General features: G+C 38.7%; 2 protein-coding genes across 4 annotated transcripts; both read right to left on the minus strand.

The window, feature by feature from the left end:
• Positions 1-715: 715 nt before the first annotated feature.
• On the minus strand, positions 716-13,005 carry golm1 (golgi membrane protein 1). 2 transcript variants are annotated; one of them, XM_030738411.1, is made up of 11 exons: positions 12,827-13,005; positions 11,606-11,747; positions 8,315-8,494; positions 8,043-8,097; positions 7,853-7,955; positions 7,581-7,701; positions 6,431-6,581; positions 6,040-6,267; positions 4,526-4,690; positions 3,733-3,831; positions 716-2,721 (listed from the first exon to the last, which is right to left on the minus strand). In XM_030738411.1, exons 2-10 carry the CDS (start codon positions 11,732-11,734, stop codon positions 3,734-3,736), a joined length of 1,230 nt encoding a protein of 409 aa, XP_030594271.1. In that variant the 5' UTR covers positions 11,735-11,747; positions 12,827-13,005; the 3' UTR covers positions 716-2,721; position 3,733. The 2 variants fall into 2 exon arrangements, with proteins under 2 accessions (XP_030594271.1, XP_030594270.1); XM_030738410.1 differs by having other exon boundaries at positions 6,431-6,584.
• A 2,691-nt stretch (positions 13,006-15,696) lies between these two features.
• Positions 15,697-25,640, minus strand: LOC115785934 (LMBR1 domain-containing protein 2-B-like). Of its 2 annotated transcripts, XM_030737876.1 has the most exons (19): positions 25,506-25,614; positions 25,184-25,230; positions 24,765-25,026; positions 24,453-24,562; positions 22,905-23,003; positions 22,147-22,314; positions 21,842-22,052; positions 21,627-21,701; positions 21,389-21,493; positions 21,076-21,256; positions 19,966-20,147; positions 19,585-19,718; positions 19,251-19,356; positions 19,062-19,159; positions 18,231-18,334; positions 17,945-17,991; positions 17,629-17,737; positions 16,290-16,383; positions 15,697-16,162 (listed from the first exon to the last, which is right to left on the minus strand). In XM_030737876.1, exons 3-19 carry the CDS (start codon positions 24,936-24,938, stop codon positions 16,099-16,101), a joined length of 2,061 nt encoding a protein of 686 aa, XP_030593736.1. In that variant the 5' UTR covers positions 24,939-25,026; positions 25,184-25,230; positions 25,506-25,614; the 3' UTR covers positions 15,697-16,098. The 2 variants fall into 2 exon arrangements, with proteins under 2 accessions (XP_030593736.1, XP_030593737.1); XM_030737877.1 differs by lacking the exon at positions 25,184-25,230 and having other exon boundaries at positions 25,506-25,640.
• Between the last annotated feature and the right edge of the window lie 1,361 nt (positions 25,641-27,001).

Consider the following 27,001-nt stretch of genomic DNA (forward strand, 5'->3'; position numbering starts at 1 on the left):
AAAGTTGCTTGTGCATATTTTGCATTTTGACATTAAATGTTAACAAAGTTTAATAATTTTACGGTAATTTATATGCAATATTTCTTTACTCTTTGTAATTCTGCGCATTAAGACACACTGTATTGACAAATGTAGGGGAAGTAAAGGGGAAATAAACTTTAAACTTGGCACAATGCAGTCAACGTAGTACCGTTCTCCTGGCATCCGCCAAACCCAGACTCATGCATCGGATTGCCAGACAGAGAAGCGTTATTCGTCACTTGAGAAAACAGGTCTCGAATGCTCTTGAGCTTTACAGCACTCCATCTGACACTTTGTATAGTGATTGGTGATGTAAGGCTTGGATGCAGCTATTTGGCCATGAAGCTCTCTGCATACTGTTCTTGAGCTAACATGATCTTGAGCCACATGAAGTTTGGAGGTCTGCAGCGATTGACTGCACAAAGTTAGTGACCTCTGCGCACTATGCACCTCGGCAGCCACTGATCCTGCTCTGTGATTTTCGATGGCCTACCACTTTGTGGCTGAGTTGCTGTCATTCCCAATTCCTTCCACTTTGTTATAATACCATTAACAGCTGACTGGAATATTTAGTAGCAACAAAATTTCACAACCAGACTTGTCACATTCAATAATCCAGTTTGATATGATTTGAACTTTGTGAAAATGTAACTCCTGCATGAAACCATAGAGGAAATAAAGATTATTATTATAATTATTTAAACCGGTCAAATTTATTCAGCAGTTCAGAATCAAACAAAATAGAATTCTAACACATCAAATCAACAAAAAAAAAACTGAATCTAATTTATAAAATCATAAAACATTCTCTCTCAGGCTACACATAATTTGAGTTCAGTAAACAAAGGTTCCTGAAAACAATGCAGTAGTTGACAAAGATTTGCAAAGTTAGACAACGAAACAGTGAAAAAATAAAATTACATAATCATTAAAAGGAAAAAAAATTATATTCCCTGTAAACCAGTCAAAAGGGAGACAAAAAGGCAGAGAAATTGCATTCATTAGTTTTGAGGAGTGCTGCTGCAGGACTGATGTTGGCTGATCTTCAAGTATGACATAATGCTGCCTATCTGCTATCATCGGAGTTATCTCTGTACTAAAACAAATCAGTGACTTGATTTGAAGTGTTGTTTCCAAGACTTGGAGTTTCTTCTTATGTGGGCAACTGTTTTTCTTTTTTTTAAGAACAGAAAACATTTATTGCTTTTAACATTTCAGGTCTCACAATTTCAAGAAATCACATTCAATATTTTAGACAGAAAATTATACCAGAGAGAAACTCCATCTCCATCCACCTACCCGCAAAGCCTTTAGTTTTTCTCACAGCACATATATTAGTCCATATATATTCTATCTGTGCTTCTGCATTGATGCTAATGCTTTTAATTATTAAGTGATAACCACATTTTCTTGGTGGCTGCACTCTTTAAAACAAAACAAAAAAAAAAACAAAAAAATTATACTATGAAGCCAAACTGTAATGAAACATTAAAGAACTAAAATTCATCCTTTACTGAAGAATTGTGTTGCTGAAGAATTGTGAAATGAAATACCATTTCAGTTCCTTCCTGCACAGCTTTCTTCAAGCCAGGCAGATGCACAAAAGCTGAACATCACTATATTAAAAAACCCATTCTACTTGAACTATCAAAGAAAAAAAAATTCAAATTGTCAAATAAAAGTAGCCAAGGAAGATAATTTCACACTGCACATGTTGGTATATTTGCAATGATAACCACAGTGAATGGTTTGTTATGAAAACTATGGTGATAACATTTCTAACACCGTGAACAACTGCAGCTCCTTAGTCAGTTTTATTTGTCATTTGCCTAACAGCTTCCAGGTTAGTGCAGAAGAAATAAAGTTCAACATACAGTCCCTACGCCAACAAAATGTCCTTCATAACGCTACAGAAACAGCCCCTCCCCCTCCTGATAATGGACAAAATACACAGTCCATTTAGTCCAGCAGACCAGAGACAGCAGCCATAAAGTAAGAACATAAAACTCTGAGCAGATAAAGAATTTATGTAAAATATATCCGTCTAGTCCTTTCATTATAATTTAAAACTGAATCACAAAACACTACACACACATTTGACACTGTGACACACCTAATAAAAGCCTGGCAGCCACTAAAATGCCAGAACAGTTTGATAATGACGTTTTACAGCTAACATGCCCATTAACATATCCTGACCATTGACCCCAAGTCATAATCATTTCTATGAGAGAGTTAAGGCTTTGTTCAACATGCTGTCGAAACTCGGAGAGGAGGCCTGATGGAGCGGTTCTGTCACACACATCACTCAGATCTTTAAACTTGTTACAGCATTTCAGACCTTGAAGCCACTGAAAATTGGACAAAACAAGTCAACCCGCCATTATGAAGTATGCATTCCAGGTATGCTGATCTCCGTTTTTCCAAGTCAACAGTCTTAAAAACATCTTGAGTTACTTTAAATTAAATAGTCAGTGACAAGAAAACACCAATTCCAATTGAAAAATGACAAAAGAAAGATAATCCAGGAAGCTACTTCTAAACAGTTTTTCATACAGTGAGTTCTATTTGATGACTGTTTTTTCCCCCTGGGTTGCATGAAGTTGTATGGCATTGTGCAACGTGGTGTAAAAAAAAAACAAAAAAACCAGAAGGTCCTGTTTCTTAATCTGGTATCCGGGATCCTTGTCAAACACTGCCCTGCAACAGAAACACATTCAGTGAAAGAATGTTCCAGCTGTTTTCTTAATTGTCTAAATGTCTGTGTGTTGTACTGAGCTTTTCATGTTCACTCTTAGTTAGTTCCCCCAGCATCATTTTTCATTTTTATGTCCCAGTAACCAGTAACAGAGATCACAGAGTTTATTCACATTTCTGTTTCTGCAGTAATAAAAATGAGTGGACCTGGCTCCAGCCTGGCCATCTCCCGCGCTGAGCACCACAGGATATTTCCATAAAACTTTATCAAATTTTCTCTGTAGTGTAGTTGGCTGCTTTTCTGAGTTGGCTGAGATCAGTGGGTGTGTGTGGGTGTGTGTGTGTGTGTGTGTGCAGGTTTGTAAAGCCAATTCTCTTTCATAATAATTATCAGTCTGTCACTCCTGGAGCTTTTTGGGCATGAACCGTTAGGCCCACAAGTTCATATGCAAACTTTAAACTCCTTGAATTCAAGCTGAAACAAAAGTACTGTTAGCTGTTTAGAACGTACAGTCATTTACATACATTGTTCCCTATTTTCAGAGGCTCAAGAGTAAGTGATAAATGGCTTGGTGAGGCCTCTTTCCTTGTTATTCCATGTATACTTAAGCAGATTCTAAGTGTTGAACTTTCATTTGATAGCTGTTCACTTCAACTCTAAATATGAGATTCAAACAAATGTTGATGCAAATGAAGGAGGTCTTTCATTAGATGGAAAAACCAGAGAGACAGCAAAAGCTTTAGGAGGGCCGAATCAATTTGAATTCGTTGTGGAATAATGTGGAATGTGTCGATGCTGAATAGTCTTCAAACTGATAGAGTGAAGTAAACAATGCTGAAGAACATGTTGAGACTGAACCAAAACATGTGCCTGATAGAAAATTATTTCAGCAATTACGCTGCATCATGATGAGTCAGTGTTTTTTGTGTCATGAAAACTGGAGAATGAGAATGCCAGGGAAGAAGACATCAGTGTGTGTGTGTGTGTGTGTATGAGTGTGTTTGAGTGTATACCTCAGTTTTGAGCAAGCTCAGCTTGTTTGTCTGCTTCAAACTCTCCTTCATTCTCATCATCTCCATTGTAGTCAGCCAGTTCATCCTCCATGACCTTGTCTACCAAACAGTAAAAAAAACAACAGTACATTTATTTTTGTAATAATCAAAAACAAAAAAAAAGGGGGGGGGTGGTCAATACAGCCTCAAAATTATATCATATCAAGAAAATTAATGATGACATTTCTGACAATAAATGAAATACTGAATATTTTATTGATGCTTGCAGCTTGGTAGACAGCAGTATTTAGAAGTATAAGTAAATGAGGGGTATTTTTTCATCCTGCATTCCCAATGAGCTACTGTCACTGATGACACACAATCTGAAGTGTCAATCTACTGAAACAAGGCGCCAGCAGCAGCATTATAAGGCATTAGTAGTGGCACAGCATTACATTGAGTGACACAGCATAAGTCACTCGACTTATGCACAAAAGTAGCCTAGGTTGTGTTTTCCCTGGAAATTTGTAGTAAAAGTAAAAAATAACTGCTTAATGCTTTAGACTAACAATAAGTAAAGTAACTTAACCTTGTAACTCTTCAGAAACAGATGGCCTTGCTAACGCAATTGTACTGCAATATGACATTTTTATTTCACATAAAAATTTTCCCATTATAGTGAATGATATATGGCACAGCCCTAATCACTGTCCTTCAGCCAAACTTTGGCATTCACATGGTCCTTTATACTGACATAAAGCCTGCTTAAGACATAAAGCGTGTTTTTCAGCTGAATCATATTTAACACAGATACCTATGTTTTCAGCCTGCGTGTTCTGCTGTGATTTCTCTAAATCTTCTCCACCCACTACTTGCTCATCTGCGTCGTACTCGTCAGGTTCCTGAAGTTTTTGACCAACTTGGGTTTCATCGACCTTTCCTTGACCAATCAGCATCCCTTCCATCCCGGGATCTGCCTCTGAAAAAACAAATCACAGTCAGACTTTATTTAAAAATAAATAAAATAAATCACTGAAAAGTCTGTAAGATCTATAGATAGATAATCTCTTGCTACTCAGTGAATGAGATGTGGTGAAACACAAGCTGGCGAGCTGTCTCAGCCACGCTCGGTATGATATAAACATCAGCCAAAGAAATTGCTTGCTTACATACATGTGTGCATGTACAATGGCTTTTGGGGATTAAGCAACTAAAATAGTGTGATGCTGCAGGAGGAAGTTTTAAAAAATGCTTCCTATTAACACTGTTGTAAAACGAAGAGCTTCTGTCCACTTAAACTCAAGAGCTTTACAATTTAAAATGGTTAGAGGAAGTGCTCAGTTAGTATTGGTTCGGGATTCTTGGTGAAATCTTTCTGCTAGGGCTGCAACGATTCATCGAGTAAGTTGAATAACTCGATTATAAAAAAAAATCTTCAAGGCAAATTTTTTTTGCTTCAATGCTTTGTTTAATCCATGAATCTGTAGTGCTCAGGTGTCACCATGTAAAAGCAAGCGTTTCATTTGTGACTAAAAATAGACCTACAAATTCCTGGTAGACCCAGGACATGCTGGAGAGATTATATCTCTCGGCTGACCTGGGGATGTCCCTGGATAAACTGGAGGAAGTGGCTGTAGAGAGGGAGGTCTGGGTAAGCTAAATAAAATGGATGGATTATTACTATTAATTATTAACATGTACACGATCATAACACCTGTTTTCTGTACCAGGAAACATTAAATCAACGCACAGGACAAACCCACTCTGAGAATGCTGATATGCTTCGTTGTTCTTCATGCTCCTTACAGACACACATGGTGACTTATTCACTAATACACCTATATATGCACGCACACACGTGCGTGCACACACACACACACACACCAAATTTACATCATCCAGGAGATACAAGACTCTTAGCACTGTTTTTTGGTTCCTCTTAAAGCATTCCAAGAAGACAGAGTAAAGGTTATTTTATTACATGCCTTAGTTTAGGCTGTATGTATACCTTATTGTATTTGACACTGCTGTGCTTTTGATGATTATTTTGATTATTCATTCTTGCATTTAAAAAAAAAAAAGGTTTTATTTTTTTCTCTTTTGAATAATTATTTATAGTAATTGCTCATTAATAATACCAAGTATTTCTTATCCAATTACTCGATTAATGGATGGAATAGTCAATAGAATGTTTGATTGCTAAAATAATCAACAGTTGAAGCCCTACTTTCCACTAAATGACAGGACATGGGATTGCCACTGAAATTGTTTGGTAGGAAAGCACAGCTGCTGGTGCATTCAATGTGTATGATTATGTAAATTCTCTACCTTCTCTCTGAGGGCCTTCTTCATGAGTATCTATCACTTCCATCCCTTTATCTTTGGTCAGGTTATTCTTCACAAGTTTACTGGTCTCTGCTTCAACCTCGTCTCCTTTGGCAGCTCCCTCTTTTGGCTGTATGGAGTCCTGCTTGAGTTCAACATCTGAGGGAACAGCCTGTGGCTCTGCTTTGGAGAGATCCTTTGATGTAGGGTATTCCACTGGATCGCTGGGAACTTGAAAAATAAGACAAGCGCAAGTGCAATGTGAGGTTGTGCGCTAGTTATGACTAGCGTGCTTAGACACACAATATATGAAAGTGTAATTGCATGCTTTTATGTGTTATATTTCAATTAAGTAGACTGAGTCACCAGGATATTCATGGTTTTTTTGTCTTACCTTTATTCACAGTGACCTCATTTGTTAGTAGTTCATTGGCTTCATTTCTCTTGGGATGCGAGAGGCTCGGTGTGTGGCTTACAACAGTTGCGTGAACTCCAGACACAGGCTTGACTGACTTGTCTTCCACTGCTCTATCCACTGTGTTTTCCTGCTAAGAAGCAAATATTAAATGCTGTGTTCCTTTATCTAACCAAAGAAACAAAGATAAGCATTCATAGCTTTTGCCATGCAGGAAAAGAAGGATCTTCCTTTTCATCTGGATATGCAAGCAAACACAAGCAAAAGGAACTCAGTTTTCAAATTTGAATGAAACAAAATAGTAAAACAAAACTCAAAACAGTAGTGAGTATAAGATTAAACAGTTTAAAAAAAAAAAAAAGAGGAACACTATACTGCCAAAAGTATTCGCTCATCTGCCTTCACACGCATATGAACTTGAGTTACATCCAATTTCTAATGCATAGGGTTTAATATGATGTCGGCCCACTCTTTGCAGCTATAACAGCTTCAACTCTTCTGGTAAGGCTTCCCACAAGGTTTAGTAGTGTTTATGGGCATATTTGACCATTTTTCCAGAAGAGCAATTGTGCGATCAGACACTGGTGTTAGACAAGAAGGCCTGGCTCACAGTCTCCACTCTAATTCATCCCAGAGGTGTTCCATTAGGGTGAAGTCAAGACTCTGTACAGGCCGGTCAAGTTCTTCCACACCAAACTCGCTCATCCATGTCTTTATGGACCTTGCTTTGTGCACTGGTGCACAGTCATGTTGGAACAGGAAGGGACCATCTCTTAATTGTTCCCACAAAGTTTGGAGCATGAAATTGTCCAAAATGTCTTGGTATGCTGAAGCATTAAGAGTTCTTTTCACTGAAACTAAGGGGCCAAGCCCAACTCCTGAAAAACAACCCCACACCACACTCTCACCACTAAACATTGCACTGGGCACTTGGTGGTTTTAAAAAGTAAAATGACTACATGTGTGCAGAGCAAAAAAAAAAAAAAAAGACTACAATGCACAAATGAACAGTAACTATTCCTTTATGTGATCAGCACTGCCCCTTTGCCCTAGTCCCAATCATGCAGAAAAACTAATGGCTTTCCATCCTCTCACACGCTTCACTGTTAAACTGAAAAGCCAAAATTACCTGTGATGGGACAGCTGAATGGATGAGCTTCTGCATTTTCTTCTCAACTTCAAGTTTAACAGCAGCCACTCTCTCATCACACATTTCTTTCTGGGACAGCACCTGGGCGTTACACTGAGTCCTACATATATGCAGCAGACAGAAAAGTTAAACAGGAACATACTGTATATTATAGTGGCATTAGCAGTTCATGTGTGCTATAATAATTATATCATCTCTCTACAAACAGGCCTGTATAAATATAACTGGGTAAAAAAAAAAAGTTTTCTTACATGTCGTACATGAATTTGTCATTAAGGGTTTTGATGTTGCCTCGGCAACCCTGCAGCTCTTTCTGAAGCTTCCCCACGACATCATTCAGCTGATTCAGCTGACCTACAGTACACACATGAAATTAATTGTAGCTTTTTTCCGCGGCCCTCTGATTGTCAATGCAAGCAGAGGTTAAACATTAACTGTTACCTTTGAGTTCCTGTATGGTTTTTGCACTGGAGGAAATGTTCTGCTGCAGTGTGGCCTAGATACAAAAACACCAAAATTCACACTTATTTAGAGCTTAAATGGGATTCTGCTCCAATAATGTGTTTTTTAGGTGTGAACCACAATGGTGAGCAAGTCAAAGAAGTGTTTTCATTGCCCCCAGATTTCCTTGTGACTACAGCTGATCGACAGCCGCTGTATGTCGGAGTCCGTGCAGATAAAGCTTTTTTGTCACCGGTTGTGTTTGTGCGCACCTTGTACTGGCTGCAGGTGTTCTCGGCTCCTTCCAGCTGTCTCTTGTAGAGAATTTCTATGTGGCTGATCTGTTCCTTTTGTCTCTCGATCTCCTCCTGGAACTCCTTCTTCTTCATCTCTTCTATTCCTCTTTCTGCTACTCCACGTCGCACCTGGCTCTCCAACTCATACAGCTTAGTCTGTGTCACATGTACAAAAATCGGGATATTCACTGCTTTTATTTAGATTTAGATCATTTATTTGTTCTCATTAAGAACTGGACATGGGTCATGATACCATTGGAAATCTCAGCATAAATATTAAGAGGAGACGTGTTTGACTGGCCTCATGTTTGCGCTGTTCTTTTAGCAAATAAGCCGGTTTCACATTTGCTGCCTTGTGTTATAAGATGTGACCAAAAATAATCAACAGGAAAACAACTAAATCACGACATGAGAGAATAATGTATTTGTGTTTCACATGTGCACCAAGGCAGGTACTATTAAGTAGTTCCATCATCTTTAAAAAAGAAAAAAAAGAATACTCTTTGTGCACTTTGGAAAATGTTGATAATTGTGAATGACTCCTAACTGTTAAAGCAGTTCAATTCAAATTTTTTGCTTTGACGCTTCGTTTAATGTCCGCCTCTGTAGCCCTTATCATGTTAAAGCGAGCACTTCACCCACATTAATGGCGAAATGTATTTAGGAGCACTAGTGTGAATCAAAAGTATGACAACATTAAGCTCATGCAGCCCCTAGTTTTCTTAACAAAAACACTGATAACACAACAGTAGCAGAGAATGCTGTTATAGTTTAAAGTGGAGTCTGTCGACACACAACCGGTGAAGAGCAAAGAGGATGAGCCGTTACTGAGACGGTGACCTGAGGTGCAGTCCTATTTAGCAGGTGCACTGCTAAATAGGACCTAAACCATTCCAATGCAGTGCCACAAATACCCAAACGATACTGTAAATGGGATATTAGTCTATCATGGTCAACTGTATCAAAAGCAGCAGAACCACATAATCACCAGAATCATAAGCCAGGAGAATATTATTAAAGACCTTTAACAGTGCTGACTCTGTACTATGGAGGCTTTTAAATCCAGATTGAAAAACCTCCAGGATATCATGCTTTAACAAAAAAGACTTCAACTAGCAATCTACACTAAATTCTTAGAAAGAAAAGGCAGCTTAGAGATGGGCCAAAAATCAGCTAACACAGATTGATCAAGGTCAGATTTCTTAATTAAAGGTTGCACGACTGAATGTTTAAAATTTACAGGGACCACACAGAAGACAAACTGCTATTAATGATGGTGAGCACTAATTGATCTATACTAGGAAAAACCTATTTTATATGAAGAAAAAAAAATAGAGGCAGAGTAGCATCACGGGGAGAACCTGAGGGCTCAATATGATGAACCACATCCTCTAAGAACACCAGAGTCACAGGCTCAAACTGGTTAAAAACAGCACAACATGGGACAGAGGCGGAGGGGTCAGAGACAGGGGCTGAAATGACAGCTATTGGCAACCTCATCAATAACAAAGGGACATCTGCAGCCTTCATCCACTTAAGTTCAACTCTGCAACACTCCCGTCCAATTGTACGACTGTTATCATTGAACCAGGGCTCAAATCTAACTTTGGGCTGTTTAGATTTTAGTGGAGCCACAGAGTACAAGATGGTTCAACAAGAAAAATTAAACCAGGCACTGAGCTCCTCCGGATCGGAAGAAATAGCAGAGAACCAATCATCAGTGGAAGGGCCAAAGATCTGACAGCGCATAACGGTGACGGAAGTTTGAACTGTAGTATGAGACAACCCAACTTCAAAGACCACAGGTATGTGACCAGAGAAAGCAGTGCTGCAAATTTCATGGTTTAGCACAGGCAGATCCAGTGTGTGTGTCCAAGTTCATGTTTAGGACCAGACACATTTGGCACCAAATTTAAAGAGTCAGTAAGATTTAAAAAGTCCTTTACCAATGGCTTATCACAGGGGTGGGCAAACATTTTGGCTCCGGGCCACACTGACTTTTAAAAATTTGACAGACGGGCCGGACCAGCACCAGATGCATACATATCAAACATAAATGTTAAAAAAGGCATTACAGTGTTAATACTTACATTCACTTTTAGTGGGAAAGTGTTGTTTTTGCCAGTGCACTGAAGTCTGTTGTTAGTTTTGTTGTAGCAATTCTCAGAATCCTCGACATCAGTCATAATTATGAAGTGATTTGATTTGGGCAATTCTGTACCAATCTTCAGCAGGCCCGATTAAAAAGATCAACGGGCCAAGTGTGGCCCACGGACCATAGTTTGCCCACCCCTGGCTTATCAGGACAGCACACATGGATTTTAAAATCTCAAATAATAAGGACACGATCGTAATTATGCATGATTTCAGCCAAGAAGTCAGAAAATTCAGTTACAAAGTCCTTATTGTGTTTGGGTTGGTAATAGTCACCCACCTCAAATAGCGTCAATTCAAAACTGGAGAATGAAGTCAATAAAAAAAACTGCTTACATTTATAGTTCTTTTTATAAACAGCCAGTGTTCCACCTCCTCTCCTCGAGGTCCGTGGGGAGTTAAAATAGCAACAACCAGCTGGTAAGAGTTCGGACAGAGCACTGATCTCAGCACTCTGTCATGTCTCAGTCACACAGAGGAAATCCAGGTCATGGGAACTGAAAAAATCCTGAAGGATAAAAATTTTATTTACCAGTGATCTGCTATTTATGGAACTGAACCTTGAACCTGGACTTCAGCAGGACAACGATGCAAAAACCTCAAGTTCCAAAAATTCCCCAAGGAAAGCTAGGGGCAGCAGGTTTGAAGCACCTCATCCCGGTCAACCACAGGTACCAGGTACCATCAATGCAATCCAGGAAGTGCCAGGACACAAAGAAGTGAGGGGATAATCCATGCTTTCTCCAGAAAAAGGTAGAAATGCACGGCAGAGAAGTCTTCAGCTTTACCATCATACGCGTCTACCGCGATGCCACTGCCGAGAGGGCAGAGCCGAAGCTTGGCGCAGCTAAGCTGGAACTTGTGACAGGAACAGAGGCAACATAATTAGCTTTTTAAATAAATAGACAGAGACCCAAAAGTGTTTGGCAATCATACACTAGCATCGACATGATCCCTTGAGCTGTTTGTTGTCTTTGTCTAATATTAAAATTTATTTGATGACCTGAACAGCATAAGTGTGACAAATATGCAAAAATAAGCAGAAGAAAAGAAAAGAAAAGAAAAATTAGGAAGGGGGCAAATACTTTTTCACAGCACTGTAGATTAACCCACCTGAAGCTCCAGGTTGCGGGAGCTGGACACCCAGTAGTTAAATCCCAGAACCAAGATACAGGCAATCAGCGCAGCAATCATGAGAGGGGGTGATCTTCCTCCTCGACGCCCGTTCCCCAGCCCGCCCATTGCTGTGTACTAACTGAAATCACACAAACCACAACCAGGGTTATCACACTTTCCCCTCATTTTCTAACTACATGTTTTAAACACATCTTTTCCCCTCAGAATTGCAAGTCTACTGCACATGGGTAGTGGTTTGCAGTACATTTCTGCCTGTTGCACACTTGGCATGAGCAAAAACACAAAAAGCTTAGCACAGGAAATGTTATCTGGACATACGTGCAGACACAACAATATGTTGTGTATTTATGTTTGAAATGCTATATAGCTTTAGCTTTATGTGCACAAATATGACACACCTGTAAAATGTCCCACTGAAAAATATCCATCACTATATAGAGCAAAATGATGTCTGTTCTGAAATGTTTTTATTGGGGCGGTGCTCGGATATTACCAAGGACCCATGGGAGCTAAACTGTAACAACTACAAGCTGAAGTGCAGCATCAATTCCAAAGTGCCATATTGTCTAGTGGTTGTGACACATACTGTTGATGTAAATATGCACATTCCTGCTTTCCACGGTTCCCTTCCTTTTTACAAATGACCCGAGGCTGACAAAGGAGCAAAGAACTGTTTAACATATGACAGCGCAATCTAGTAACCAAACGACTGACATGAACGAAGATGCTTTAATCTGTAACTCCTGTAACTTTACATTAATGATGGCCCCAGTAAACCTCAGTACAACATCACGTAAGAACATCTGGTGTCTTCTAATAAATTACAACACTGGCCCGGAGAAAGGTTAGACCTTCAGAGTGTTTGGTAGTAAAATCACACCCGAAAAAAACAGGTCCTTCCTGTCATCGATCGAGCAAATTCAGGTCATGAAAGGCTCCAAAACTGTACCCACAGATAGTAAACACTCTGCATAGCAACATTTTTTTTTAATATTATTTATTACAAGTGTGACAAAGCTACAGACACGTGTAATGAAATGGCTACAATTTTTACTGGATCTGAGCCTGTGCTGAAAGCAAGCAACGAAGGCGCTCTACGTTGCAAGCTAGCGCTAACGTTGTTAGCAGCGCTGCTCCTACACAGTTGCCATTATAGCTTGAGGTTACTTAGCTAAGACTAGAAGCGAAGCTACTTACCGGATATATCTGCGTGTTAGAAATCAGAACTAGAGCTATGACGCGATATATGAAGTGACAACTCGTTATATATCCTAACAGGTTTTCTATGTTATTAATATTACACGGCTAGCTCGCATCCATCACTGCCACACAAACAGCTCAGTCTGTATGTGCGTTGCTCCCTGCCTAAGTGAGACTGGGGCATTCAAGTACTTCCTCCGATTGCTGCGCGAAAAATGAATGTTTGGCGTTTCACTTCAATAAATAAATAAATAGACATAAAAATTCAATTTTAATCCCCACTGTACAAAGGTATCTTGTAAGATTCATTTCAAAATAGTTTGCTTTTGACTGTTGCGAAGGAAGGATTACGGATGGTCTATGGTAGGAATTCTTTCCAAACTAAGATTTTATATTTTACAAAGAGACCCAGAAGGCAGCACTGGCAACGGTCCTGATCCTGTAATTTTTTTTATCTGTCTTTGATTGGGAATTTCATCCATCCATGCATCCATCCATGCATCCGTCCGTCCATGCATCCATCCATTCAATTTTATATCAAATTAAATTTAAATAATATTGTAAAAATATTAATACGTTATTTTAAAAAGTTTTTAAAATAAAGCAATAAAAACATTAACTTATTTAGAAACAAACTAATGTAAGGATGGGGATTTCTCAACCCAACTTTCTTTCTGTCTTGTGTGTGGTTTCTTTGAGTTTTTTTTTTTTTTTTTAATGATTTAAAATTTAGAGAAGTAGATAGAAATTTGCATGACTTTGCCTTTGTGGATGTAGAGAAACCATACGAGAGGGACTGCAGTACTGCATGAGGAAGTCAGAAGTGGCAGATAAGTATGTGAGGTTGATGCGGGACATGTATGAGGACAGCGAGACAGTGAGGTGTGCAGAAGGAGTTACACGTGGGTTTAAGCTGGGGGTGGGATTACATCAAGGACTGCGCCGAGCTCCTTCTTGTTTGCAGTGTTGATGAACAGGCTGACAGGTGAGGTCAGCCAGGTTTCTCCATGGACTATAATATTTACAGGCAACACTGTGATCTGCAGGGAGCAAACGGAAGAGAGCCGGGAGAGCGCTCTTTATTTATTTTTACAACCACTGCATTGCTGCTACCAGTTGCTGTGTATAGTTAGTGTGCTTCTGGGGGCGTTGTTGCAGTTTTCTGCCCTCATTAACTACATTTCGTGACAGAGACATTCACATTCTCTTACTCACTCACGCAAACACATACACACACACACACACACACACACACACACACACACACCACAAAACAAGATTGTTGGTTTGTGTAGCCATGTATTTTCACATGTGTAATTTTTTTAGGTACTGTTTGTTTTTTGTATGATTTAAAAAAAAAAAAAAAAAAAATCATAGTTTATGACACAATGGTTCATAGTTTATGAACCATTGTGTTTTTCTACTTGTCCTCTGGTTCTTATCTTTTTCTTCCCATTTTCTCTTTTTGTTCTTGCTTTTCCCCCTGCTTGTCAACTCTGGCATTGCCACAGTACATAGAAATTTATGTGAACAATGACACAAATGAATAAATAAATGAAATAAAAAGAAAAACACCAGCAAGAGGAGCCTAAATTTATAGAATTCATCTTGAAAAAGCAAGTATGTTTGGCACAACAGTCCATTGAGATCATAATTCTGATTACAAAGCTTCCAGACAAGACAGGCTTAAAAAACAAAATAAAAAAAGTACAGTGCACTAAAGAGTTGAAGAAGAGAGCGCAGGCAGGGTGGAGCGGGTGGAAACAAGTGACAGAAGTTAACAGCAGGAGTGAAAGGGAAGGTTTACGTGATGGTAGTGAAACCTGCTATGATGTATAATTTGGAGATGGTTGCAATAACAAAAAGACGGTACGCTGAACTAGTAGAGTTGAAGATGCTAAGATTTTCATTGGGAGTGACCAGAATGGACAGAATTAGAAATGAGGGTTGTGTAACAGGTGATATGGTGAGATGGAGGCAGATAATCCGCTGTGGCGAACCCTAAAAGGGAGCAACTAAAAGAACAAGATAAAAAATGTAAAGCAAAAAAAAAAAAATCTATACTTTTTCTCTTAGTGCACCCTTGAATAAGTTTATATCATTATCAAGACTTAATAAAGCTGAATTATTTGAATAGGAGAATGGTATCAATGACCAAGGGCAAAAAGACAGCAGAGAGAAAGTTGATGACTTTCCAGCTCTTGAAACAAAACACTTAAAACCTTTCAATCATTGATAAGTATATGACAATAGAGTTGTCTGCCATATACACTTAAAAATCTGAATACAGATTTGATTTTTTTTTTCCTCTTGTGTGTTTATAACTAATATGATCAATAAGTGCACAGATTTACTACATTTACAGATTTACTACTACAGTTGAAAAATGTACAAATAACAAAAGACTGGAGACTGCACCACATTCAAAATATACTATTTAGCAGATACAGTTGTAAATGCACCTTTCGACATGTTTGTGTTTTTGAGAAATTCTCTGACATTTTGTTTTAGGCAAAGTACCTCATTTAATTTAAAATGAAATGTATATATAAATGGGCAGCACGGTGGCGCAGTGGTTAGCACTGCTGCCTCACAGATAGAATACCATCTGGAAGGCCTGGGTTCGATTCCACCTTGGCCCAGGCCTCTGTGTGGAGTTTGCATGTTCTCCCCGTGCTTGCGTGGGTTTCCTCCGGGCACTCCGGTTTCCTCCCACATTCCAAAGACATGCACTTACTGGGGGTTAGGTTAATTGGCTACTCTAAATTGCCCATAGGTGTGAATGTGAGTGTGAAAGGTTGTTCGGCTTTCTGTGTTGGCCCTGTGACAGGCTGGCAACCTGTTCAGGGTGTACCCTGCCTCTCGCCCTATGACAGCTGGGATAGGCTCCAGCCCCCCCCCGCAACCCTGAACAGGATAAATGGAAGCAAATGGATGGATGGATGGATGAAATGTATATAAAATCTTTCAACATATCATCCACCAATTTGATTATTAAACTCAACAATATCAAAAATACATTTATATAAACATCTTAAGTCTTTACAGTTACTGATCTCTTTGTATAAATAATCAGAAACTGCTTGTGATAAAAAAGAAAAATTATTTATTAAAGTTAAGATTTTCAATTTCATCCAGTAAATGATAAACATTTCTCTTCTTAAAAGTGAATTATTTGCATTCAAACTTCCCTTGGAGAAAATATTGCATTTGAATAATTTATTCCATTTACATCACGTGTTTTGATTTCCGTCGAGGTCCTCAGTGCATCAGATGTTGTCAAACACGCTCTTCAGAGGAGGTGACAGAGAGCGGTAACGTCCTCCTGTGGATCTACAGCATCAAACACAGTGAGAGGGACTATTTGATTGAATAATATGTACTATGGTACTCTTTTTAAAACACATTATTTTTCAGCTTAAAACAGTAAATATGTTCTGTCTATTTAGAGGTATCATACCTTGTGTTTGGCAAATCCTCTTCATGGGAGCTTTCCTGCAGTAAGCCCGTCTGCTGCTCATCTGCCTTTTCATTTCTTCTGGTAAATGTGGAAACTGAATACAGAGATGAAAAGATACTCACTGTCAAGCAGGCTAATGTCTTGATGGCTACAAGTGATAAAAAAAAAAAAAACATGAAAATCTACATGTTTTTTCTGAATTGGAACAAAGGGGAAGACTACTGAGATGTTAAAAATGCTAAAAATGTTCTTTGTATTCATGGTCTGCAGCAAAAACACACAGAAATTATCATTTGTGTTGGAAGATTCTGCCAAAAAAAAATAACTTATTTATACATGTAGGTATAAATAAGTTATGTAAGGTATGTATTTACAGTCACATGAAAAGGAAAGATTTCACAGGACTCTATGCTGTCCTGTTAAACACACTTCACGATTCAATAGATTGTAGAATTGCCTTTGCAGTAATAGATTTAAGTAACTTATCTGTATGACTTTCAGCCATTGCTTCAGTTGATTTTAGTTTGTGGGCATCTGTTTATGCATAGCGTTCTTAAGGTCCCTCCACAGCATCTCAATCAAGTTGATATCTGGACTTTGACTGGGCCATTGCAACATATTGATTCTTTAATTTTCCCAGACATTCTGTTGTAGATTTGCTGCTCTGCTTGGGACAATTGTCCTGTTGCATGGCCCAGTTTCAGCCAAGCTTTAGCTGTCAGACAGATGGGCTCACATTTGACTCTAGAATACTTTGGTATACAGATGCAAACTGGTGCCCAGGTCCAGTGGCCCAAATCATCTCACCTCCACTACCGTGTCTGACAGTTGGTATGAGGTGTTTCGGTTGATATGCTATGTTTGATCTCCACCAAACACAGCACTAAGTCTTGTGTTTTGTTCAGATGCAACTTTACAAACCCAAGCCATGCTCCCAAGTCAAGCCATGTTCTTTTTTACAGAGAAGAGGCTTTCTCCTGGCAACCCTTCCAAATACTGCACAGAGTCCTGTAGGGTAGGTTTTTTTTTTTTAACTTGTATCACTTTCATTGAAACCTAAGAACAAGCTCCCATGGGAACACAGCGGTGTGCTTCTCCCAAAGAAACCCAATCAGGCACAATGTAATGCCTTTATGTATATACATCTCATGTGAGGGGAGTGCTTTATGTCTAAATTTATAGAAGTTTAGTTTCTTGCATGATCAGCAAGTCTAGTGGTCAACTATCTTAAACTATTCTTAAAACTAACACAAGTTTGAAGAAAACGCTACATAAATGTAGTTATGTGAGAAACACAGGAAGATTAGATTCAGAACTCTGGGTATTTAGTAATCATTACCACTTTTCTTGATCTTTGTTACAGGATCCTCCTGGTTATCCTTTAACTCAGTGTAACCAGTTCTGTTCCGCCCAGTGGCTCCCTCAACTCCATATCGCTCCCTCCACGCCTGAAACACAAAATAAAGTAGGCACACTATACACACAAACCAGCAGAACCGGTAAGGGTGGATTTTCTTGAGAGACGAGAAAAAAAAAAAAAAAAAATTATATATATATATATATATATATATATATATATATATATATATATATATATATATATATATATATATATATATATATATATAAGGAATTAGTGAGACAAAGACACACACCCATCTTCGATTCTCTCCATCTTCAGCTTTCTGTCTTTTCCTTCTTTCTATGGAAGAACAAATTATGAGACAGACAGTTAAAACAAGTAAATATTGCTCTCTTATAGTTAACAGTGAAATGTAAAACTGGGGAGCCCATGTACAAAAACAAAAAATCTTTTCACAGTTTGCTATAATGATGAATGAAAACAATAATTGTACAAGTCTACAAATGTTTAGCTTAAACATTGCTGTGATGTACAGAAAATTCTGACACAGGAAGTGGTTGAATTTGTGATCAAACTACCTCTTCTGATCAGTTCCCTGCCATCATCCACCAGGTCAGAGGTCAAATCGTCATCAGTGATGTACTGATGGAAGCCCAAGAGGTTCAAACAGCGAGACCCCAGACTACAAAACCAAATGAATGACATTCATACTGTAGCACATATATTCTTTATGTACAACACAAAGAAAGTAGTTTTTCAGGTTTTTCAGAGCAGATTCCTTCTACACATACATCATGACCATTACACTGGTCAAAATTAACCATCATCTTGAGTGTATCAGAGTGATGCAATGTATAAACAATATAGACCGATAGTGTACAATTATTTTTATAAAAGTTGGGATGAACCACCCTGTATTAAATTGAAAATAGTAAAAAAGACATGGCATCCTAATTTATTTGAAAACGGATTTGCAGCAACAGTTTGACAGCCTACAGATTTTGGACAAAAGGCAGAATTCAGAAGAAAAGGATACGTCATTTAGAGTCTACTTCAAACGTAGAGTGCAACAAAAAATGAAAAAGACAATATTTTTATGCATAAAGATATTGTACACATTATAACTCACAATAACTACCACACTTCATTACATTACATGGATTACAGACAAAACATTATGGATTTTTAAGACAAATACTCTTGATTTAATTTGATTGTATTTTATGAGTAAACAACAATAATAATAATGCTAAAACTTTTTTATTGGTTCTATATCTCTCTTTCAATAAACAGACTTCTCAGTGCTCATATCTACACCTGTACTTGTATCTTAAATCAGCCACTGGACTCCCCTCGGGTGGAATAAAATACACGAGTACATGTAAAGTTGTTAGTGATTTCTGGCTTACTTGTAAAAAGTAGCAAAGCACAGCAGCAACACCAGCATGGGATAATAGATGTAGAACCCATCAGATATGAAAGACAGCAGATGCATAGAGCCCATAATCTGACAGATGGAAAGAAAAGGTGCATTACACACTAATTTACGGGTATAAATGTTTGTGTACGTGTTGGTATGTGAAATTTGTGGAACCCACAGAGGTGTAGGATGTCTGTATTCTGTCCTGGTGCGAGATGGCAGAATCCATGTGAATCATTCCCAGAAAGTTAAGGCACAAAGAAGGAGTCAGACGACAAAACAACCTGAGCCATAAAACAAAACAAGCAAGAAAACAAAGACAACGCAACATCAAAATTCTGCCCGCAAAAAGCAAGAAACTCAGACTTCTTTTTTGTGCTGTTTGGAAAGCCTGATGTGTAAACCTTTCCTTCCATTGATATGAAACCAAACAGCAAAGACGTATTTGACTGACTCTATATTTCAACTCGCTTTGTCTCTTATAGTGTATTCTGTTTATGTGACGGACATACATGCCACTGAACAGCAGGCTGTAAGCATCAGTCTGGTGATGTGGCACCAGGTAATAGTAGTTGAAAAAGCGTATCCTGAAAACTGTGGAGTAGACGCAAACGCACATGAACAGGATAATGACAAAGCACACCATCTGGTGGAGAGAAAAAGGCAACAGGTTAGCAGGTTCGATTTGAACTGAAGAAAATGTAATAACTATAAAATGTTTATGTTCCCAGCAGATTTATGTTGGTTTTAAATAATATAATAATATGGGAGTCCAAGTGTTTGCAAGCCAAAGATTTGTTGTTTTCAACAATTTTCTGGTGAAAAAGCAAAATCCTTTCCAAAAGTTAAGTAAATAAAAATAATGTGTCACTCCTTACTGTGTACATGCTCACCTCAATGCAAATGTAGTTGTATTGTTTTTCAGCCATCTGAACAAAGACTGCAAACAGAGAGAGGACTGGGTGCGTGCTGAAGAAGGTACACTCGGACCAGACTACCGCAGCAGAGAAGAGGCATAGAAGGACGGCCAGCAGCCTGCAGTAGCCCTGTCTGAGAACACACTCCCAAAACCACTCTGAGCACAACACACACACACACACACACACACACACACACACACACACACATGTGTAAGTGCAAACGCTGGCATTTGGGTTATGCAAAAAAAGGCTACTATAAATGCAAAAAATAGTTTATTATTACACTGAGTGTCTCTCAAAGTCTATTACTGAGCTTTCCAGACAACAAAAAGTCCTAAAAGGAAAAAAAAATTATGTTGTTGCTAGTTGAAAACAAACCACAGCTGTCTATTAAGGAAGATATTTAAGGACATTTGTATGGCTCAACTGTACATCATCAATAGCACGTGACAGTCACAATAGAGAACTACCTTTACGTTGTACTTAACTGAGTAAAAGTAATTACCGTATTTTCCGGACTATAGAGCGCACCATACTATAAGCCGCACCTACAAATTTTTTGGAAAAAACTGGAAACGTACATATATAAGCCGCACCGGGCTATAAGCCGCTGGTATCTCCGCCGCTCTCGGTTTTCCACAATTACTCGGCACTCAGCAGAGGGGGACAGACAACCCCAAATTTGAGTTATAACAAGTCAATTCACCATTGATTCGTTCACGCCGAGCTTACGTGCAGCGGCTCTATTTCCCTCCTGTAGTGCCAGGTCGATAGCCCTCAACTTAAAAGCGGCATCATAGGAAGTTCTTTTTGTGGTTTCCATGATGAGGGAGTTTGAAAAAAATCTCTTTTGTGCCTGCTGCTAGCACTTGTTGGCGCTTTCTTCTTTGATTTCCAACTTTGACGTCCCATGATTCATATCCTGCTAAAGAGCCCCCTGGTGGTTAAAGAAAAATCCACAGAAACGCCGCACCGGGCTATAAGCCGCATGGTTCAAAACGTGGGAAAAAAGTAGCGGCTTATAGTCCGAAAAATACGGTACTCTATCTGTGAATTTAAGATTTCTGCACTGTGTGAACTCACCTACAGTAGGAGTGTAGATGAACCTACGGATCCAGCCATGGTGTGCTACAGGGAAGCTGTGGGTGAAATGTCGGAGTGGGCTGCTCCGGCTTTTAGCTACATCTTCCAGATGAAAGGCCTGCTCTAACAGGATAGACCACTGAACCTGAGTCTGATTGTGTCTCTGCACTGCACTGATTACCTGAAAAAACACACAAACACAAAACATGCAGGAAAGGTGGGCAAATACTTATTACTGGCTTTTCAATGTCCAATTATGTTTTTAGATTTGTTTCTGTTAAAAATCACAGTACAATTTTTGAAAAATAATTACTTTTTCGTGAAGGTTAACTAGGACTCTTTTTGTGGGAGGGGCGTTTGAGTCCACATGAGAGATTTCCACATTTATTCTCATCTCTTCATGGTACTTACTGGGACACTGAAATGAGATGACACACAAACACACTGTATGAACTGAAAATGCAACATTAAATTTCACATGAATTACACATGAAAGAAAAAAAAAAAAAGATGTGTATTTCATTTGTGTTATGGCCTCATGGATTTCTTACCTTTGTCAAAATTGTATCCACATACTTCCTGAGGAAATGGTTGTGCCTGACAGAGGCATGGACACCTGCTACATCCTGATAATAAGAAACAGATACAAAAGAAAAAAAAAAACAAAAAAAAAAAAACGGTACATTACTTTTGTTAAGAAAACAAAAATATGCCAAGTTTATTCTCTTAAGACTCTTTCAGCACAATGCTGTAAGTAAAACCTTGCCTCCATGACATCTGCAAGTTTCTCCTCTGCCTCTGCCTTCTCAGTAGCCATCTTTGCTACCTTGAAGTAGCTCTTTGCTAGCAAGTAATCATTGGAAGATGACAGCCAATAAGACCGTGGGATTTCCACCAAGCCATAGCCTAGCAACAGCACCAGGAGGAAGAGGCCCCAGGTGTTGGCAGCTGTAATACAGATGGTCTGGAACTCCATCCTACAGGATTTAAAACAAAAAAAAAAAGATGACATGCTCACCAGAGAGCACAAACACATTGCAGCGTAGTACATACAGTTACAACATGACTTACCATGTGAGTTTCCACTGTGGGTGAAAAGCCACATAGACGAGCAGAGAGATGAAGATAAGGAGGTATGTGCCATAATAAAGCGCATTTTCAATTAAAGCTGTTTTAATCTTTCCAACCACTGAGAAAGCTCCTGACCGTGCATAAGACTGCATAAAAGGCAACAGCAGCCTGCATGATCACACACAGGAGAGAAAGAGAGAGAGTCAATACACAAAACCCTTTTTAACTCAAGGTGGTGTGAATTAGAGCCTGACCGATGTGGGATTTTTAAGAGCGATAACTGGTGATTTACAAAGCCAATATATCTGCGATATTTTTTTCATTTCAGATGCATGAAATATAAACTTATTTCCTTTAATATTTGTAATGCCTAGTTATATGAGTCCTTACTAAAATATGATGATTTTGTTTAAAAGAAAAAAATCTTGTTTTAAATGTCACAGCAAGCTGTAGATTACTTGATTGCGCTCTGCCCGACTCTGCTCACACGGTTTTTGGGTTTGTGGTTCCCAAACAGGTGCGTTGCCAACAGGGAGGTTGCAGAGTTCCATCTGGTGTACAAACTATGTCAACACACATAACATGGCTAAAGGGTGTTGTGCCCCATCTCTTCTTTACTTTATAAATTTTCATTTATCTGCAATTATAAATAAACTGACAGATATGTTGGTGGGGCCAGTATATATCGGTCAGGCTCTAGAAATAATACCCGGCACAGCTGGAGTATCACAATGTGTTTCTGAGTAAGAGGATCTCACCATGTAAGAAACTGGGAAGTCCAGTATATAACTCTCCACAACACTGGAAGGACATCATCTGGGATATAACTCCAAGGCTCCTCACAAACCTTTGGTACACTGTAGCACATGCACGCACGCACACACGCACAAGCATATAAACACACCGATTAAATAACCAAATGATAAGATAATTTGAAAAAAAAAAAAAAAAAAAAACACTGGGAGCCAGCTATAAAACAATAAATGCTCACAGATAATATGACACATCATCACAGGTTTAAACACAACCTCACCTTGACTCCCCTCCCTAAAATATATAGATGTACAGCAAATTGAGGTGCCTAAAAGGTTCATGTCCCCCAAATTACAGGAAATAATAGTAAAACAAGAAAAAGAACAGACACCAGCTAAATAGTGAACTTTTTTTTGGAAAGAAATGTTACTGTTGAATTCTATAAATGTATTGTTCAAAGCTGTGAGAACTGGAATTTAATTCACATCAATCGTATTAGCGTAAAGGCTGTAATCTCAGATATGATTATACACTCACCAGCCGCTTTATTAGATACACCGATTGTTAACACAAGTATCTAATCAGCCAATCACATGGCAGCAACTCAATGCATTTGGACATTTAGACATGGTAAAGACCTGCTAGAGTTCAAACCAAGCAGTGAAATGGGGAAGAAAGGTGATTTAAGTGACTTTGAATGCGGCATGGTTGTTGGTGCTAGATGGGCTAGTTTGAGTATTCCAGAAACTGGTGATCTTCTGGGATTTTCCTACACAACCATTTCTAGGGTTTACAGATTGGAAGACAACAGTAGCTCAAATAACCACTTGTTACAACCAAGGCATGCAGAAGAGCATCTGAACACAGCAAAAACTGACTATCTAACTAAGTCTCACAATCTTGTATTCAGCCAAAAAGTATTTTTGATCTTGTTTTGAGAGTGATCTACTAAGCAAGAGCTGAATGAGTAAGATTAATAAACTTGTTTTGTCTAATATAGATATTTGACCTTATTTCAAGAAATCTTACCAAGCGTCATTATCTTACTCCACTGGCAGATTATTTCACTTACTTTGGAAAGATTCAGACTATAATCAAGTGAAATAATCTGACAGTACAATAAGTGGCTGATGAGTGTATGCAATACAGACAAATTATATAAACACTATCTGGCAGTATTGGTATCATCTAGTGGAATTAGAAAAAAGCCAAAACCACTGATTCTTAAAAGCGTTAGAACATCAAAAAAAACTTGGGTATATAATTCAACTAACTGAAAAAAAAAAGAGCCTGTTTCAAATATTCAGTTTTACTTGGGCTTAAAGCAACCAAATACATGGAGAAATCATGTGAAAGAGGAGCAAATGAGATTATGAGATCCCCGAGGAATGCTGGCCACTTTGCTAAACAAACTGCATATCTGCAGATCACCAGATTATCTGCTGTGTTGTGTATAAGGCTGCATGGCGTTTGAGCACAGCCTGGAGGAAAACATTCTTCTGAGTTAGCAAACTGTGGCCGTAGCTCTGTAAAAGCAAAACAATGTCTTTTACCTCACAGATGGATAGGGAGATGCGCTGGCCTCATTCTGATTCCTGTGCTTCGTTGGAGTTGCAGCGGTAGTGTGGTTTGTATTGGTGAAAACACACTGCTTGTAGACGGTCTGGCAGAAGAGTAGAGTTTGCATAGTCAGGCGGACACATAAAATAGTACAGTGAAAATAGTAAAAGTAAGGCCTCAGAGGCAAGACTTGTGTAAATTAACACACAGCTCAATAGACAATGTTGTTGCTCCTGCTTTAAAAAAAAATAAATAAAAGTTACACTAATAAAAAAATGAATAAAACATCTGCTGTGGTCTACTACCGTGCTGACATCAAGTGGCAGGATGAAGACGATGAGGAAGCAGAGGTACCAGGACAGCAGCGTCCCTAACAGGACCAGCCGCTGCTGTTTCCGCAAATCTCCATAACGGTGGAGGAGGTAGAGGGCCAAGAAGAAAACGACAACCACCACCACAGCCAGCGCAGCACCACTCATGACGACTTAGAACAAGACAGATGTCAAGAGCTCATGATGGCAGACTGGAAGGGCCGGGAGACCAAGAGGGAGACAGGAGTGGCGTTCACTGAATGAACAGAAAGTAGAATATCAGCCCTTATCTGCTGGATAACAGGAAGAAACAGCTTGACCTGCGGTGGAAAATCAACCAGAAAGAGCGCCGGAGAAAGGACCGACTTACATGCAGCAGCACAGCATGACTTTGTCAACTATTATTTAATTACCGTAATGGATTAATTAAAAAGCGCAGGGTCTTCTTATAACTTGGAAACTGAAACAGAGAAAGTTTTTCAAGTGAGAGATTTTTCACACATCAAAGCTCTAAATCCTATTTTTTTGAATTTTTTTTTTTTTTCGGTGACCGCAACTGTTTCAAGACAGTTAATTAGCTATTGTGGTTATGCTTTCTTTTTTAAAATACAGAAGCGATGATTTGGATGCATTTCCTCGCTGTGGTCTCGGGCTGTTGATTCCTAGTCAACACTGTTTTATTTCATGAACAAAGCAGGCCTACGTTTCATTACTTAGAACCGGAGTGACTCTTACCTTCGGAGATTTTATTCTCTGCCTGAAGCTCAGAAAGCAAAAACTTTGTGAGTTTACGGCTGCATTACGTTTCCTGGACGTAAACCCCGACAGATGTACACAACCTTTGAAACTACGTTGCGTAACAAATGTGCGGTACGCTGTCTCGCTGTCACGGCAGGGAATTATGGGTATTGTAGGCAACACGCTTTCCTCCTCCTGGAAATTGGTGACTTCTGGGATTTTAACTGATTCTATTATTAGACAAAAGAATAATAGTAACCCTGAATTTTATTAGGGCTATCAAATTATTAAACCGGTTGTAACACTGGGATCTGGCCCTCTTTTTCAAGAGAGACATGGGTTAAAAAAAACATACAGTTTGAGAGTAGTCAGACAGGTATGCATAAATACAAAGATGCACAGGTTCAGATATTAAGAAAAACATATGCAAGTGTGGATTCTGATACATAAATGTAACAGTTTAAATGTTCTGGGGAAAAAAAAGGTAGCTTTACATTTCTTGTGCCTTATTTTATTTGTAGTAGCAAAATATTTAACCCCAATTTTTCCACATTTAGTGCAAAGAACAGCTACATCATATGTTAGAATATGTTGTGACCTGTGTATGTGAGCACTATGTTTCAATTTAAGCAAACAGCAGAGATAACCACTCAATCTTTGCAGTAATGTCTCATAAGGAAACCTCACACACTCTACTTTTTCGTACAAGATGCAGAGTGAGAAAAGAATAATCTGCACAGAGTCGAGATGCTGGAAGGTGGACAGAGAAGCAAATGATATGACTGCTTATGACTGCAATGATCCAGCACAAATAAAATTGTGGACTGGACAGTACTGAAAAGAGAAGCACTATTATTTCTGCAGAAAAAAAAAATCAGAGAGGCAGGGTATACCCTGGACAGGTCGCCAGCCTGTCACAGGGCTAACAGAGAGAGACAGACAACCATTTTCACTCACATTCACACCTATGGGCAATTTAGAATCATATGTGTTTCATGAAATTTACACTGCTCATTACAATTATGAAAATAATTCTTTAACATAATATAACACAACACAACACAACAGCAACAGCAACATTACAAACAAATTCCAAAAATGTAGTAGTTTAGAACTTTCACTGGTTAATGTAGTTTTTTTTCTCAAAATATGAAAAGGTTAGGGTGTGCATTAAAATAATCAAAGATGGTACACACACTGATGTCAGAGCGGTCACCTTACTTTTCATTATTTTAAGTCCATTGTCTTAAAGCAGAAGGCAAAGTAGACTCACACATGTCAAAATATATCGCAAATTTTGGATGTACCTTATTATCTAAATGTTTTCCAGCCAATAAAGTTGAAACATGTTTGACAAAGATGCAGAAAAAAAGCAACACAGAATGTTTTCAGTCCATTTCAGTTGTTGCGGAACAACCATACATATGGGTCATCAGCATACATTGGGCCAAGTACGTTCAGGCACACAGCTCGGTGCTCCAGCAAAAAGTCCA

This window comes from Archocentrus centrarchus, chromosome 9 (assembly GCF_007364275.1).
Source record: "Archocentrus centrarchus isolate MPI-CPG fArcCen1 chromosome 9, fArcCen1, whole genome shotgun sequence".
NCBI classification, from domain to species: domain Eukaryota; kingdom Metazoa; phylum Chordata; class Actinopteri; order Cichliformes; family Cichlidae; genus Archocentrus; species Archocentrus centrarchus.

Coding starts and splice junctions, on each gene's coding strand:
- golm1 (XM_030738410.1), bottom strand. CDS start 11,734: ATGGGCGGGCTGGGGAACGGGCGTCGAGGAGGAAGATCACCCCCTCTC. Junction 6,268..6,430: donor TGAGGTCACTGTGAATAAAG/GTAAGACAAAAA, acceptor TTATTTTTCAAG/TTCCCAGCGATCCAGTGGAA. Junction 4,691..6,039: donor AGAAGGCCCTCAGAGAGAAG/GTAGAGAATTTA, acceptor TTGTTTTTTCAG/AGGCAGATCCCGGGATGGAA.
- LOC115785934 (XM_030737877.1), bottom strand. CDS start 24,938: ATGAGTGGTGCTGCGCTGGCTGTGGTGGTGGTTGTCGTTTTCTTCTTG. Junction 19,719..19,965: donor ACAACTACATTTGCATTGAG/GTGAGCATGTAC, acceptor TCTCTCCACCAG/ATGGTGTGCTTTGTCATTAT. Junction 19,160..19,250: donor TACAGACATCCTACACCTCT/GTGGGTTCCACA, acceptor TCCATCTGTCAG/ATTATGGGCTCTATGCATCT.